This window comes from Ostrea edulis, chromosome 4 (genome assembly GCF_947568905.1).
Source record: "Ostrea edulis chromosome 4, xbOstEdul1.1, whole genome shotgun sequence".
NCBI classification, from domain to species: Eukaryota; Metazoa; Mollusca; class Bivalvia; order Ostreida; family Ostreidae; genus Ostrea; species Ostrea edulis.
The window spans coordinates 87,839,372-87,857,031 of NC_079167.1; the positions used below are offsets into that span (position 1 = coordinate 87,839,372).

General features: G+C 33.3%; 1 protein-coding gene across 1 annotated transcript in view; it reads right to left on the reverse strand.

Annotated features, from left to right (window-relative positions):
* LOC125668187 (cytochrome c oxidase assembly protein ctaG-like) overlaps nt 1–17,653 on the reverse strand; it is a 25,013-nt gene extending 7,360 nt beyond the window's left edge. The window contains exons 1-5 of the mRNA XM_048902020.2: nt 17,526–17,653; nt 14,330–14,660; nt 12,785–12,934; nt 10,959–11,084; nt 10,789–10,830 (exon numbers count right to left, since the gene is read on the reverse strand). Coding sequence (XP_048757977.1) covers nt 10,789–10,830; nt 10,959–11,084; nt 12,785–12,934; nt 14,330–14,659 — 648 coding nt within the window. The 5' untranslated portion in view covers nt 14,660; nt 17,526–17,653. The remainder of the gene's footprint in view (nt 1–10,788; nt 10,831–10,958; nt 11,085–12,784; nt 12,935–14,329; nt 14,661–17,525) is intronic.
* Nucleotides 17,654–17,660: the final 7 nt, after the last annotated feature.

Below are 17,660 nucleotides of genomic sequence, written 5' to 3' on the forward strand. Positions count from 1 at the left end.
ACCTGTCAGGACAGTGGTCACTGGACCAGTACAAAAGAACACATTGTCAAACTTACATTCCCCATTTTTTGTGATATTTTTTATTCATAGATTGCATCATGGGAAACTTAGACTTTATGACAGTTGACGATGCGGTTTCTCATTTTTACCGAGAGACCATTGCCTTTTCAATATGATATGAACGATGGTAACAAAATGCAATAAAAGTTTAGCAGGAAATTTGGGATATTGCTAATACAATGTATCAGTGAATATGTATATACAAATATATATATATATATATATATAAAGTCAAAAACTAAAATCCAATACTCAAACTATTATCTATAGTGCTTTCACCCTGCGGGCTTGTCAGTAGATTTTTAAACAACATTGTTGTAGCAAAAGCGCTATAGATAAAAGTTTGAGTATTGGATTTTATTTCTTTATTCTACCCCGATACCATGAAAAAAGAATTTATTATATATATATATATATATAAATAGGTAAAAAAAAAAAAAAAATGAAACACGAAGACGTTTAGTAAAGCTTTAGCGCTTTCATTTCAAATCTTCAGAAGTTTTACATTTAGTAACATAGTGACGTTACGTCACAAACAGCGGAACGTTAAAATTAAACAAATCTAGATGTCATTACATACTGACTGTTGAAACGTATTGTTCATTGTGTCAATATTTATTTCTTTATATATATATATATATATATATATATATATATATATATATATAATCCAAATAGAAAGAATTGATATCACATATCACACAATCAAAATAATTAAATAAAAAGCAGGAAAATATGCAGTTCCAAAATATATTCAAATCACTAGCACTTTCTGGATTTTAACATCCATCCTCAGGTGAATACAAATATTGAATAACATTCAATATAATATTGTATTCACCTGAGGATGGATGTTAAAATCCAGAAAGCACTATAGTGATTTAAATATATTTTGGAACTGCATATTATTTAATTATATATATATATATATATATATATATATATATATATATATATATATATCCAAATTGTGTTTTTTAAAAAAAATCACAGTGTCCGGTATAAAATATTAAAAGAAATAGAATAAACAGTACACAAAGTTAAAAATTTAACGCAAGTGCTTTCATTTTATAATCCTCAGGCGTTGCATTTTAAAATAGAAAACTAATAAAAATAAAACTATTTTAAAATGTAACGCCTGAGGATTATAAAATGAAAGCGCTTGCGTTAAATTTTTATCTTTGTGTACTGTTTATTCTATTTCTTTTAATATATATATATATATATATACACACACACACACACACTTAACCATTTATGTAGAACAGCTGTTTTAAAGATAATATTAAAAGTAAGAGACCCATTGAACATGACAAACATCTGTTCCTCATCAAGCATCAACATTTGTTTCATTTACACGTAGATATCCTGTTGTTTACATGGAAAGTCAAAACACGACTGGCCACTAAACACTGACTCAGCAAAATAACAAAGTCGCGATTGTGTCTAGATTTTCATCATAAACATTAAACTGATCTCTCTTGTTATGATACTGGTGTTGCCAATCAGCTGCCCGATGAAAATAATTTTTAACAAATCTGGTTGATTTATTTGGATAGTTATACATGATTTGAATAAGTCTGGTGAAAAATTTCCTCGGCCATTATTGATCAATATATCACGTACACTATCAGAAAGAAACAGAATCTTCCAATTTTCTACGGACAAAGACTTTTGAGGCAGCTGACAGACCTGATCAATATCTGGGTCTGTTACATCACTGTAATATCGAAGATTTATTATCAATTATGTTAGGCCTGATATAACAGGTGCATCTGATTGTGATAGATAAAATTAAATTTAGAATACATACAAATGTATATACACATAACAAAGAAAATCTGCATGTATACTTTTATATTCAAACTGAGGAACGGAACTGGTAATAGTGTAATGGTGCAAATATTCTTTGTGTTTCTTATATATATATATATATATATATATATATATATATTATATATATATATATATATATATATATATATATATATATATATATATACAAAGAATATATATATATATATACAAAGAATATATATATATATATATATAAGAAACACAAAGAATATATATATATATATATATACATATATATATATATATATATATATATATATATATATATATATATATATATAAACATACATACATACAGTAATTTACTAGCTGTATATATCACAATTCCAGTACTATATCAGTTCTACAGGTCAAACAATAGATATTCAAAACTGTGACTATCATAAAAGTAATTCAATTAAATACAGATTTCACTCCACTCAGCTTTTTACCTTGATGACTATTGAACAAAAGTAATTGAAAACTCTTGTTAAAGATTTCGTTCAATATATTCTTATACTATATGGGGTGTAAACATATTTGTTGAAATAAATGTGATTATAAATAAAGAAGTTCAATGTTCTTGTAGAATAAATCCTATACACTTTCTAATTTGATAAAAGGAGTCTGCCCTCATTATCACAAATACTTATCAGAAAATGACAAGTGAAGGAAAAATTCATTACAGCAGCAGGAGCAGTTAATTCGGTGTGATAGTTTGGGGTCTGGAAGAAGTGATTCAGACTGCACAAAGCAGGCTGAGTCATACACACCTACAAAGAGGAATGGCTTCTCTCAGTCTCAATATATGACCTTGCATCCCAGAGTTCTACGTTCCAGACTTCAATTTTTCTTTATAAGAATTCTGTCATTTCAGTCCCTGAGTATTTTGTCTTAAAAATTTTTCTCCTAAGCTGGCATGACTGTACAACATACATGTTAGGAATTCTGTATCCATCCGTTAAATTAAAAACAGATACCGGAATGACTGAACTTTTTATAAAAATTATAAATAACAAATTATCTTAAAACCCAGAGTCTGCTTTGCATGTGCATATTTCTATAAGTGGCTGGCAAGAGATCAAGGGGGCTGATAACACCTTCATTTTACATTAGACACATTATGATATAAATTAACTAAATTTTTGAATCTATTTCTTTGACATTTCTTGATTTCAATTTAAGGACATTCTCCACATATAAGAGACAGTGAGATTTTGTTCTGGCCTTCCAATGGTGACAGTCGGGAGATGTCACACAAAACATTTATCTGGAAGTTTTATGATCACTCTGCCAGTATCCCTGTTTGATTAATAGCCACCATGAATCAGTATTGATGGCAAGATGTGTCACCTTTAGCTGTAGAACCAGTCATGGATGTGGTCAGCCAGAAAAGCTGACCAGAAATAGTGCTGGGGTCAGTCGTGCCCAATCAGCATGTACTGATACCGGGACTGATAGGCTAAAACCTTAGCTGCAGAGATGTGAATGTACTAATTACCAGAGTCAGATTTCATTTCCTGAGTAAACAAATAAAACAGGGGAATTGTGAGTCACTAAACATGACCAACATTTGGGTGATAAATGCAATTAGAGAATTATATTAATCAGGCCTGACAAAGCAGCTGACTCCTATACCCAACCCTGCAACAATAAATATATAATATTGTTGATAAATCTACTAGAATGTCAATTAAAAGACTTCAAAAATTATCTCTTGAATTCATAATTAATGTTATTCAAAATTTAATTAGGATTAACTGCTGCACTTATTCTGCTTAAGAAGTTATTTTGATGTGAGGCCATTTGAGCGTTATCTGTGTCGTTTATCGCTTGAGCAGAAATTAACTGCCTTCAATATGGCTTGTTAGGGTCAGTGATCAGGGTGAAGTGTACCTACACAGACAAACTAACACCTGCAATGTTCTGCATTTGCTTTATCAACATACAAAGGCACATTCATACCATACAAATTTAACATTGAGTTATTGCATTATGATTATATTTAGGGAAACACAGTTGAGATAAAAGATGAAAATGGAACTGGCAGTCTCATCACTTGCAGCTGTCAAAAGTCTGTCTGGGATCAAGATCTAATGCATTAATGAATGCACATATGAAAACATATTTGAGACAGCACAGGAGCAGATGTGTTCTGTTCTTAGTCATCCATAAAAAAAAAAAAAAACAACTCGGGCTAAGCTGTCAAAGAAAGACAACTCATTCTTCTATTGAGCTTGCAGTTAAGAGTTACTCCTCTTGTTGCAAGGGGTGTCACATATACTGCATTATATTATGATTTTAATGCTCTTCTGAAAGCAATATGTGTAAAGACCACATTTATTTGTCCTTTTTCAAAACAGAATATTGAAAGAACTTCAAGTTCAATAAAATATTAGAGATAGTTTTAAGAAAAACAAATGTCTCCCCAGCTCCCTAAATTGAAAGTGCTCCAAATGAAACCTCCTCCCCTTAATGTGCTGCATGGTATGGAGGAGAAAGCACGAGCAGGAACATAGACATTATTAACTCCAATAAGCAACTTAGGAAAAGTGTTCACCAATTATTTTACACCATCCATCCCTCAGATCCAATATAACACTTTAAGGACAACAATTGGATCCTCCCATCCCTACAATATGCATATTTGCAAATGGCATTGAAGTATTGTACAAAATTTCAAGTCTATCGGATAAGCCATATAGGAGGAGAAGCATTCACAAGCTATTTTAACATCCTCCACTTCTCTTAGATCCACTACAACTTTTAGGAAAATAATTGGTTGGATCTTCCTTTCCCAACAATATTCACATCTACGAATGGCAATGAAGCATTGTACAAAGTTTTAAATCTATCCTATATATAGCCATATAGGAAAAGAAGTGTTCATAAGCTATTTTAACACCTTCCACCCCTCTTAGATCCACTACAACTTTTAGGAAAATAATTGGATCCTCCTGTACCACCAATATGCACAATGAAGCATTGTACAAAGTTTCAAGTCTATTTGATAAGCCATATATAGGAAGAGAAGAGTTCACAAAATTTTGTGACAGACAGATCGACAGAAAGTAGAAAAACAATATGTCTCCCCCTGAAAGAGGGGAAACATAAATATAAGTCCAAAGGTGTGATGCCCAATATGTTTTCTATGCTGTCAGATTTACTTTGATACATATTTAAAAATATATGCATCTCATTGGTACCTTCCACCATGATCAAATATTTTCTGTCCATACATCAAATTTTAAGATAGAGGAGCACAATTAGATTTCAAAATATTGAAAATGTCACCATATTTCAAAACAGTAAATAATTTGGGTAATGATACATGTATTACATATTTTTAGTAAATGATTCCATGAAAAATTCATGATTTCATGTTTGTGATAATTTTAAGTACTAGTAATTGTTAGTTTTTTGTCTGTGGAAACGTAGAGCATAAACATACTCAAATCTAATTAGAATTAGATCCTATGATCTGCTCATCTACTATCACTACACATAGGCTACACCTATGTGTAGCGATAGAAGATGAGTGGATCACAGGATCTAATTTTAATTAAGATTGGAACATACTCCAACCTCTTTTACCAAAATTGAAATTGATGACGTACAACACCTGCACACAGGCACTTGACATTTTAAATATATATAATAAAAAGAATTTGTCTTCCTGTAAACAAACTATTCATTGAATAGTGAATAGTCTGTTTACAGGAAGACAATTTTTCTTAATTATATATATTTAAAACGTTGAGTGCCTGTGCACCTGCACTCTGTTGTTTACAAAGTGAAATTGGATATGTCTGTATTTTAGAAAAATTGGAAAAAATATTGATAGAAAGTTTAGGAACATCACAGTAACAATTAACAAGCATTCTGAGAGTATTGCATGGCAATTAATACATAGTCCCCTACCGGTTGCAAAAATTACTGTATCACAACATTATTCAAAGTTCATTTATATGTAGGTTATGGTAAAGGAAAAATTGGGGAACCAGGATAGGAAATCAACTACTATTCGAGTAGAGACTAGACCCAAAAAAAAGACAAATTTATAATTAGGTTTAGGTCTTTAACCAAGTCAATAGTTAGGTTTAATTAAGTCTTTAACCAAGTCAATAAACTGTGACATGTAGATGATCATGAATAATTTAGCTATATTATTGTATTACTATGCTAGAAGTTTTAATGAGTGTAGTACTCTTGTCCACAGAGAATTCATGCTATTTTTCTAAGTTCAAGGGCCATAACTTAATGAAAAATCAACGGACCGAGACGAAATTCGAACTTGATCTGTAACTTGTTATGGCAAAGCAATGTACCAAATATAAAATAAATATCTGCAAGAACAGAGAAAACAAAAGGCCCATGGGCCACATCGCTCACCTGAGAAAAGAGTGTTTATGTTTTAAACCCAACATGGCAGGTGTGACCAGAAAATCAATAGGGGGTCATACACGTTGTAAATATGTGCATTAAGTGTGTAATTATAACAATTGAATGCCCTTCAGTCAAAGATTTTTGGTGCCAAGATTAATGATATTCACCAAGTTGTTCAAAAGGAATCGACGGCGAGTTTTCTTCTTCTTAATTTATAAATGAAGACAAAAATGAAATTATATCACTAGAGATTTATTTGGATGCAAAATTAACAAGAGCAGAAAAAATTTAAAATTTATCTACATTTTTTCCTATATATTCCCATGTAAAATTTCTTAAACACTCCTCCTTATATATTCCCATGTAAAAAAAAAAAAAAATCAAAAAAAAAATCGATCTTCTATGTGGCCCCAACCTTCGTCAGGGGACCATGAATTCCACAAATTTTAATCTGCACTACCTGATAATGATTTTACATTAAAATGACTAATCATTACTATGCTCTTCTTGAGATGAAGATTTTTGAACATATATTTTTTTAAATATTTCAATGTCAAACTTTGAACCCCTATTGTGGCCCCTCCCTACCCCCTGGGGGCATGACTTGAACAAACTTGAATTTACACTACCTGAAGATGCTTCCATATAAATATGATTAATCACAGCTTTGCTATTCTTGAGAAGAAGATTTTTAAAGATTTTTCCTATATATTTGTGTGTAAAACTTTGATCCCCCCTTGGGGCCCCATCTTATCCCCGGGGGCCATGATTTAAACAAACTTGAATCTGCACTATGTCAGAAAGTTTTCATGTAAAAATCAGCTTTTCTGGCTCAATGGTTCTTGAGAAGAAGATTTTTAAAGATTCTTCCTATATATTTGTATGTAAAACTTTGATCCCCTATTGTGGCCCCATCCAACCCCAGGCACCCATGATTTGAACAAACTTGAATCTGCATTATGTCAGGAAACTTTCATGTAAATCTCAGCTTTTCTGGCTCAGTGATTCTTGAGAAGAAGATTTTTAAAGATTTTTCCTATATATTTGTATGTAAAACTTTGATCCCCTATTGTGGCCCCATCCAACCCCCGGGGCCCATGATTTGAACAAACTTGAATCTGCATTATGTCAGGAAGCTTTCATGTAAATCTCAGCTTTTCTGGCTTAGTGGTTCTTGAGAAGAAGATTTTTAAAGTTTTTCCCTATATATTTGTGTGTAAAACTTTGATCCACCCCTTGGGGCCCCATCTTATCCCCGGGGGCCATGATTTGAACAAACTTGAATCTGCATTATGTCAGAAAGTTTTCATGTAAAAATCAGCTTTTCTGGCTTAGTGGTTCTTGAGAAGAAGATTTTTAAAGATTTTTCCTATATATTTGAATGTAAAACTTTGATCCCCTATTGTGGCCCCATCCAACCCCAGGGGCCCATGATTTGAACAAATTTGAATCTGCATTATGTCAGGAAGCTTTCAGGTAAATTTCAGCTCTTCTGGCCCAGTGGTTCTTGAGAAGAAGATATTTAAATGACCCCACCCTATTTTTGCATTTTTGTGATTATCTCCCCTTTGAAAGGGACATGGCCCTTCATTTGAACAAACTTGAAAGCCCTTCACCCAAGGATGCTTTTGGCCAAGTTAGGTTGAAATTGGCCCAGTGGTTCTGGAGAAGAAGTCGAAAATGTGAAAAGTTTACAGACAGACAGACGGACGCCGGACAAAATGTGATCAGAATAGCTCACTTGAACCTTCGGTTCAGGTGAGCTAAAAAGTGCAGAAAACTGGACTGACGGACAGACAAACGGACGGAGCGCAAACCTAAATAGAAAATATCTTTGATATCTACTAATTTCTGTTTATCACAGTAATATGTAATTCGATGAAAGAAAGCAGAGGTGAGCAAGCTCGCGCACATACCCATGCTCCAACATTGCTTGACAATGCCTCACATAAGGAATGGTAATGTTATGAAATACTGCAAGAACAGGACAGACGGGCTCAAAATTATAAGTTCAATAGGGGCATAACTCCCAGAAAAATTACTGAATCAGAATTTTCTGGGAATATGCACATCTACACAGTGTGTCCTTATTAACTACAAAGTTTCATGAAATTCTGTTGAGCGGTCTCATATCTAAATAATTTTTTGTACCAAAAAACATGCCTAGAAATTTTTATAGTAAATCTTGACAGTAATTTGATGCATAAAATCTATCAAAATTCTAAGTGCAAAAAATGTGACTACTAATGTATATATATAAAAAAAAACATACCTGTACAATTAAAATGTCATTATGTTTGTAACATAATTAAGACAAATTTACGTTATATTATAGTATATTTATCATGGAGTTTTAACCATGGTAATTATGATACATGTATATTAAACAGCTAAATGTTGAATTTTAAGCCCAAAAAGGTCTTCAAGATAAGTATATAGTCCCCCCTCCCCCCACAAAACTTTTATGTAAAGGAAAAAACATCATTAAGGAAGTTAGCTCCCGAGCTTTTCAGCACAACTGTGCAGGATGCTACAACTAAGTATTTACTGGTTCAATACTGATCTCATTGGTGCAAACATATTACACATCTATTACTGAACCCTATCCAGTTGAAAATTTTTGTGTCAATTAAAATTTTGAAAGGATTTGGCAGGGACTATATTTTGTGGCGGAAAGATTCATTAATAAAAAATTTCTAAATCTGCGTGATATTACAGTTTTTGGTTCATCTAATACATCTTCTATTTTCATAATCCTATACATGTATATCAGTTTTATAATTTATGATACAAGTAGTTGAGACTTGGAACTAGATCAAATGTTGTAATTTACGAATTTGGTTGATATTTTAAAATATTTTTAAATATATTTAAAAATTAATTTACTTGAAATTTTGTATAAAAATTCAGTATTTTCACCAATAATTTCAAAATTTGATCTCTAACCTCCACTTTTTAAGTTTCATTTTAAATTTAAGACAAGACCTTAAGAATTATGAGAAATTTTAGAAATTGACATTACTCTTAATATGTCCTTTTACCGTAAACTCTCAAATTTGATATCATGGTTTTTTTCGTATATCAAGTGCAAAAAGGTCATTATTTATTGCCATGCATTACTTGTATTAATTTTCTTATATCTGTATTGTTGGAGTACATGTTTATGTATCTATCTTATGTAATGATTGATTTGTGTTTCTTATTCTATATCGACAACAACAGACAAATCAAGTTTACCGGTAATACGCCGGTTTCAAGATACACCTGAGTTATTTCCCTTTGGAGAACTCTCGTATATAGTGAGGCGTGAAACAATTTGTTTACACGTGGGAGTGGGACTAATATTCATCACTGCGTAAGTGAATGTACTCAGTAAGTTTCTCATACGCTGTTTGATCACCCGAATTCAACTGATACACAAACTAAGTAAGTTATAGGTATTTAGGGAGTAATTAAATACCTAGAATTCTTATCATATCACATTATTTCGTTGGTCATAAGTACCATTTCTAAGATATTACTTGCAGATATGATATTGTTTTTATGTTTCCACTTTAGTAAAACATTTCTTTTGATAGTATTTTGTATTTCCCACATTTACATATTAAAAGAGAAGCTGCTTTTAATACATTTCATTGTCTTCTTCACTTATTGTAGGTCCACTCTAGGGCTGCAACGGCCGGGTACCCAAAATAACCGAAAACCGCGGGTCGTGTTGTTCGGGTCGGGTTCAGTTCCATTTTTCCGTATTTCGGTTCGGGTTTGGTTTTTAAAATAGAATCATTATTAGAAATCCATTTAAACGAAATGTCGTTCCTCAAAGGTGGCTGTATTTTGATCAATAATGTGGACAAAACTGTAAATAATGGCAGTATATGTAAGATATGACAGACGCATTGAAAATACGCCACAGGATCAACATCGTCAATGACAAAACATTGAAAGCATGGATGGAAACGAGTAGAAGTGACAATGCTGCTTCTAGTACCATGGATGTCGAGTTTAAACCTCAGTCCACGTCCCCGAGTAATTATTGTGACAAAATACAATAAAGGTTTTTGATTTTTACTGTATATTAGATTTTTAAAATAGTTATATAGACCCAAACCGAAATACCCGCGAACCCAAAATAAAAAATTAAGAACCGACCCGACCCGAAATTTTTTGGAACCGTGACAGCCGTAGTCCACTCTGTCCCACTTTGTCATTCAAAGTTCCACTAAATGCATCTCCTACACAGAAGAGTTCGTATCTCAAAACTGGCGTATTGAATAAATCTTCAGTACAAAAGGGGTCATGTTTAGAACACTGTAGCTCGATCAGTAACAATACTACCCCCATTTTCCTTTTTAATTTCCTAATTCTCCTTCAATGTAGAAATCAAAAATACACTTCCCAAAAATTTGACATTCCTCGAAATCTCGGGTGCGAACCTTTTTAATGTTGAATGGGACAGTTATCTTAGTAATGTATCTAAATGGTCTTGTATATTGGGTAAAATATTACCTCTTCTCCAGGGTTTAACCTCTGTTCCTCAAAGCAAAAACACTGAAAGAAAAATTACAGGTGTAATGAGAAATGAAATAAATGAATGTGTCATTGTATTTCAATTCAATAAAACAAACATTAAAAGTCCATAATGACATTTGTTCTTAATTATCAATCATTCTGAGTACCTGAATTTTGTTGAAATAGTATCCAGCCTGAAAGGGAACTATGGTGTAGGTGGAAATTCCTATAATGGGTTTATCAGTGGGATTTTTTGCAGTATAAAATGCCAAGGCTGTCTCCCCAACACGAACCTGAAGTGTACATATATCTCGTGAGAACTTGAAATAATACTAACAGTTTGAGCAAAGATTATTTAAGTAGTTATCCCTTAAATAGGTTTAAAATCTGTCATTGTGGCTCTTTTCTCCATCAAATTAAAAAAAATAATAACTTGGTACATTATCAAACAAGAGGCTAATAGGCCTATCTGGGAGAAATCACTCAGTCCTACACACACCGGTGTACCTACCACGTGATGGAGATGAAGCAATCAGTAAAAAACAACTCAAGATAAACATGTAACTGGATCAGGCAAAGCCACCCGCATCCTTGTACTCTATCATCATCGCAAACCACATTTGTGGAATAGAATGAAACAATATTTCGTGATTTGTGAAAATGGCACTTCAATCATATAAAAGAGATTTTCCATGAATTTCCCCATATATTCCATTGAACCCCTTTCGTTGCCCTGTCCTTTACTCAAACATCATGGTCTGAACATGAGTCTACACTGCATGAGGATGCTTGTATACTATTTTGATTTATAAAACCATGGTGGTTCTTGAGAAAATTTTAAAGAAATTTCCTATATATAATCCTGTGTAAAACTTTGAACCCCCCCCCCCCTCTTAATCCCTTTCATCTTAATGTCCCTTCACAGCCCAAGGGGTCATGGCATGAACATACTCAAATCAACATTACATAAGGATGCTTACATATCAATTTTACATAGTGTACCCATGTGATTTTTTAAGAAGAAATAAGATGTTTGTGAGACACTAATGACCCAAGAATATGATTACAACATTTTAGTGAATAATTTTCAAAGTAAGTCAGAAGTCAATTTCAAGGTCAACAAATCTGGTACCAATGGAAAGGTTTTCTCACAAGAAATGCACATGCTAAATATGAAAGCAGTGCTTTACGGTTTAAAAGATATAGCTTATATTAAAATTTTGTAAAAGTAGATCAAAGGTCAATGTAAAGGTCACCAGGTAAAAGATATTGGTACCGATGGAAAGGTCTTGCCACAAGAAATACACATGCCAAATAGGAAAGATTTACCTCTTGTGTTGTCAAAGATATGACCAAGGTTGAAGTTTTTTGTCACAGACAGATGGACAGACATTTTTCAGACAGGCTTGGTGCCTGTGATGTAAACAAACTTGGAGCTTCATATTATGTATTTTCAAGTGTCTATTAAAATATCTAATATTGCCTTTTCTAGTCCAGTAGTTTTTGAGAAGAAAACTCTCAAACCACGAACTTGGAAAGAGTGTACTCCTTCATTTTAAAACAAATTGAATCTTCTTCACTCAAGGTTGCTTTGCGCAAAGTTTGGTTGAAATTAGCTGTGTGGTTCTTGAGAAGATAAAAATGCAAGAAGTTTACACACAACACGTAAACAAACAAAGGGGACAAAATTCGATAAAAAAAAAATCACGTGAAGTTTTAGCATACAACCTATGAGGCAGAGGGGAAGCTGTACGTTTCACACTATTACCTGTATACAGGTGTCACACTATTACCTGTATACAGGTGTCACACTATTACCTGTAAACAGGTGTCACACTATTACCTGTAAACAGGTGTCACACTATTACCTGTATACAGGTGTCACACTATTACCTGTATACAGGTGTCACACTATTACCTGTATACAGGTGTCACACTATTACCTGTATACAGGTGTCACACTATTACCTGTATACAGGTGTCACACTATTACCTGAATTTCCTTCTGTTGAGGTCTGAACCGCCACTGCATCTGAGCAGACAAATCAGCATTAAATTTGACTGTGATCACTCGGTCCTGGGGCTTCATATTCTCCACCTTCTCACTGCCTAGCTGAATGGCCTTACCTCCCCTTCCTGATTTCTGTCATCCCAAACAACATGAATATTTAAGTAGTGAATCTTCACTATATATCTTAAAATCACTATAGCCTATTATAGATGTTCAACATGCCGTAGAGAACTTAATATCGCAAAATGTCTCATGGACGTCAAATCGCGTGATCATGAATTCGCGATTGGTCTATTAATCAAGAGTTTTAACATGTGTTTAAGCAATATTAAAATAAAAGTAAGTAATTTCCTTTTGCGACTGATGTTTCTCAAGAAGTTACATGAAAATAAATTTTTCGCGTATATTCATATCTACAGTGCTAGGTTAGGTATATATACTGATTTCATGCTACAGAGTTCAGAACACAGCTGAGTTTTACAACACATTTCATTGATCTTGGCGTACCAGATGTATCATGCCCAGCTGTCTGCATGTGTTCATATTGTGATCAGTATGTGGGACTTTGTTTTCAATGATTTCATTTTTGTGTAGATGTCAGAAAATTGAAGAATTGAAGAGTCTGTTCAGTTTCTTCCTACACAAACCACACAGTTACTTCGCTTAATAAGCTGTCATCTAGGTGCAACTTACATAATACAGCACTGGTTTAGAACCACAACCATTTCATCAAATATTTTCTGTCCATTTTGGGGACAAAACCATACAAAATCCCATGACATAAACAATAAGGCAGTGGCAGCATGGGCATCGTCTTTACTGTGTATTCAATAACAAGTTACCGATAGGCACTTTCATTACATACCTTGTAAAGCCAAGGTGTTTTAATTTATGTGTTTGTACTATAAGCTACCAATAGACACTTTCATTACATACCTTGTAAAGCCATGGTGTTTTAATTTATGTGTTTGTACTATAAGAATAAATCTGTCAAGGGAGAGAGTGAATTGTACACCTGGCCTGCTCCTATGATGGACAAATTCTGAAAACAATTTCTTTTTCAATGTCAAATATCACATTTTACGGTGTTTAGGTAACAATTAAAGGTTTTTTGAAGTTAAGACATTATAATGATTTTGTTTGTCAAAAGGGCTTCAAATCTGTTTGAGAGTCAGACAAATCAGTGTGAAAATTAATTCATATTTCCTTTAAACTCATCATTTTGAAAATATCCAGCATTTAAAGGGAGGGGGGGGGGGTGTGTCTTGGTACAGTTAATCTAATAATGGTTAGGGGTAATCTGATTGCCATCCTTCAATAAAACTCATTGTGTATTGGTAAATGATTATTGTAGAAAACTTACCTCTGGTAAATAAGTATTGTTTATTAAATTGCAAATGTATCTGTGTATTGGTAAATGAGTATTTATTGAATAGAGACCCTAACTGTGTATTGGTCAATAAGTATTGATTATTGTAGAGAACTTATCCGTGTATTGTTAAATGAATATTGATTAATTGATCTTACCTGACAAAAGACTCGATACAGAGGGACGGACAAGACGGTAGCTCCAGTCATAACAATAATTACCGCGGTGGAATAGCGTAACCTGTCCATCCAGCCGGAGTCCGGTTTCTTTGTAGAGTGAAATCGTACACACTTCGTTATACCAAGTCTCTGTCCAGGCTTATTGCATTTTATGTTAAAGTCACTAAAGATATTTCGATTTAAATTCCTTGTAAAAGAGTGAAATGAGAGTCCTGGCACTTTAAACAGACAGTTCCAAGGGGCAGGGGAATGTCTCGCGGACACATTCCTCACTGTTCTCAGTAGTGTACTGCCGATGTAGAGGACCATCCTGTGGGAAATTGAAGAATGGAAAGTAAAACTAAACTGTTTTATATTCCCTAGAGAAAGTAAAACTAAACTGTTTAATATTCCCTACAGAAAGTAAACATTACCATATAAAACAGGTGTTTTGATTGAAAATAAAGGCAAATTCTGAGCAATGCTGAATAAGTGTGACACACACTCAACATGACGCGAATTGTCTCTATAGAATGACAACACAGTCAAGAAATTTCATATCAACATTGCTGCATAAGTGGGAAGGAGTCTGATATCCAATGCACGTCTTGTTTTTGTTTTGATTTATATATTTCAGCACTTTTTCTTCTTTTCTTGTGAAACATGAAGAGATGTACTCCCCAAGTATTTTTCTTGGTTGTACGGGATATATTTCCTCTCACTAAAGAGGGATAATCGCGTTTTCATAAGAATATCTCCACGTAGGGGAAGTGTTTACAACCTGTTAAATATATCCATTATTTTTAAACCTACGAATAGGAATTCAACAAATTGTTGTGAATGATTAGTTTGCGTACTAAAAGATTCTAAGGACCTGGACGCCGTTTCATCAAACATTGTAACTAGTTGCATAAGCTTAGTTTGGCGTAACTTTCTGACTAGACTAAATATTTTACGTAAGTCCGTTTCAACAAATGACGTAACTTTTGAATTTACGTAAGTTTTCTATATACTAACTAGTGGAAACGTTATGTCAGGTAGAACCCTTATGTAAGTACCTACGTAAGCAAAAATCATGGCCGACTGCTAGCTGTTTGTAAATATATATGGAATTTTTACTGACGAGCTTTGCGTCGTGATTGACTTTTTCAAGACAGGATGCTTTTAGATGTTTACAACAATAAATATGTAAGGATTACTTCCCTTCGAAAACTAGTACATTTATGGCTTACCTTTAGTTTACTGTATGATTAATTTCCATAAGTGTATATATCTGTACATGAATGATGAATGTACAGTGTTATTCCCAAATCCCTTTGTAAAGTATTCCACCATAAAGGGAACATTCACTTTGTTGTATTATATGTAGGCTATTTATAAATCTCTTCAAAACTTCCGCTCTGACTAACTTGGAACAAATGATTAGCGAGCCCGATTCAATTCGATCTCTGTTGTATGGTGGGTGGATTTACGGGAGTGTAATGTATATTTCATGAACATTTACTACTTTCCATTGTATATCTTAAATCTTGAAAAAATATCCCATTTTAAGAGAAACATCATATAAATATATTATGTATTTATTAAGACGGGATTTTTATTCAAGATTTTTAAAATATCAATAATAAAGTTCTTCCAAAAAAAAAGTCTTCATAACAGTTTGATACTTGACGAATTTCGGTGATAGGTGATATTCACAGTGAATCGAAGTCGTCGGTGTGCAGGATAATCCGTACAGATATATATTTTATGTTATCAAATAAAGAAAAACATCTACATGTACATGTATATCAGGCACCAATCGGAGTGAATGGGAAGGGGGGGGAGGGGGGGGGGGGGGGGTCACCCTGCGTTGCTACTCCACTTTTTTAACAATACTGTTTTGTTTTTTTTGTACTGTAAATAAATGAGAGGAAATTATAAATAAAAACTATTTAGCGAAGTATGATCATGAGCATTAATAGAAGAAGTCTAACCCCCTCCCCCCCAACACACACACGGTGTTTATAGGAAAATGTTTTGAGGCACTCATAATAGAAGACTAGCACCCCCACGATTGAAAAAAATAAAACCTGAGAGAGAGAAAATTGTGGCAATCACTGCAATAAATTCTAACACCACCCATTCCACCCCACCTCCGAATCAGGATTTTGCAGACAGGACAAAACACTTTTTTTTTTGCGTTATAAGATTATTTGAAAAGCCAACATCTAATTTATGTTCCAGCTGCACCCCCCCCCCTTTCACTTTGCAAAACGATGGTACCTGCCTGTATATAATCCCAAATTATAAAATATGCACACATATTCAATTGTTCAAACACATTTAGGCCTATGAGTCTACATTAATTATCCAATTAAAGTATTACAAATATATAGATAATATATATATAATGTAGATGTATCGTGTCAACCTACATGCATTGAAATATGATAACCTTTGAAATCATAAAACAACTACTTTTTGTAAGAGAAGAGATGTAAAATATATACATATTTATATAGATTAGAATATATTTTGTTGATGGAGTGATATATTTGATTTAGTATGCAGTGCCCAATTAGTATGGTATAGGAAAATATAACTGCCTCTGCCAACATGGCCATCTCTGTCTCCTCCCAATTCCGCTTGTGCATTTTCTTTGCATTCTTTTCATTCATTATTTTGGTCCAGATGACAAGTGAAAAAAAACAAAAGTATGATGTATGCATGCTCAGGACGCGGTAACTAAGCACGTAAGCTTAGTCGAGTAGTAACATACGCATGTATTTACGTCGTTTCGTGAAACGCGGTTTGCACTAAACCAAGATTATACGTACATAACTAGATTTACTTAGTCAGCATAAGACTTAGTTAGTTGAAAATTTACACTTATTGATGAAACAGAGTCCTGTATCCTACACCTTATAAAAGTGATTGTGTCCTCAATTATGTAATTTGTAAATATAAACTTTTTCTGAAATCAGAAGTTAAAAGTACTACTCAAAATCAAAACTGAAAAGCAGTTTTGCATATTATCACACATTCATAGAAATTAATATGGGGACAAATACATAATAAGGATACATTTATGGCTCTCTGTAATAGATATCGTAAGACACCCACAGCTCGAATTTCCTCAGTGTTTACATAAGCCACACACGCATATCTTTTGTTTAATATAGGTGAGCCCAAAATCACCTTAAAAATTACTTACCTTCACGATATCATGAGTCAAATATTTATGAAAAGCAAAAACGGTGAGTGTAAATCCCCAAAACAGAAATATTATGCAAGCAGTTAGCAGGTTCAACTCGGCATGAGAACACTACAAACCGGAAACTTATAATGT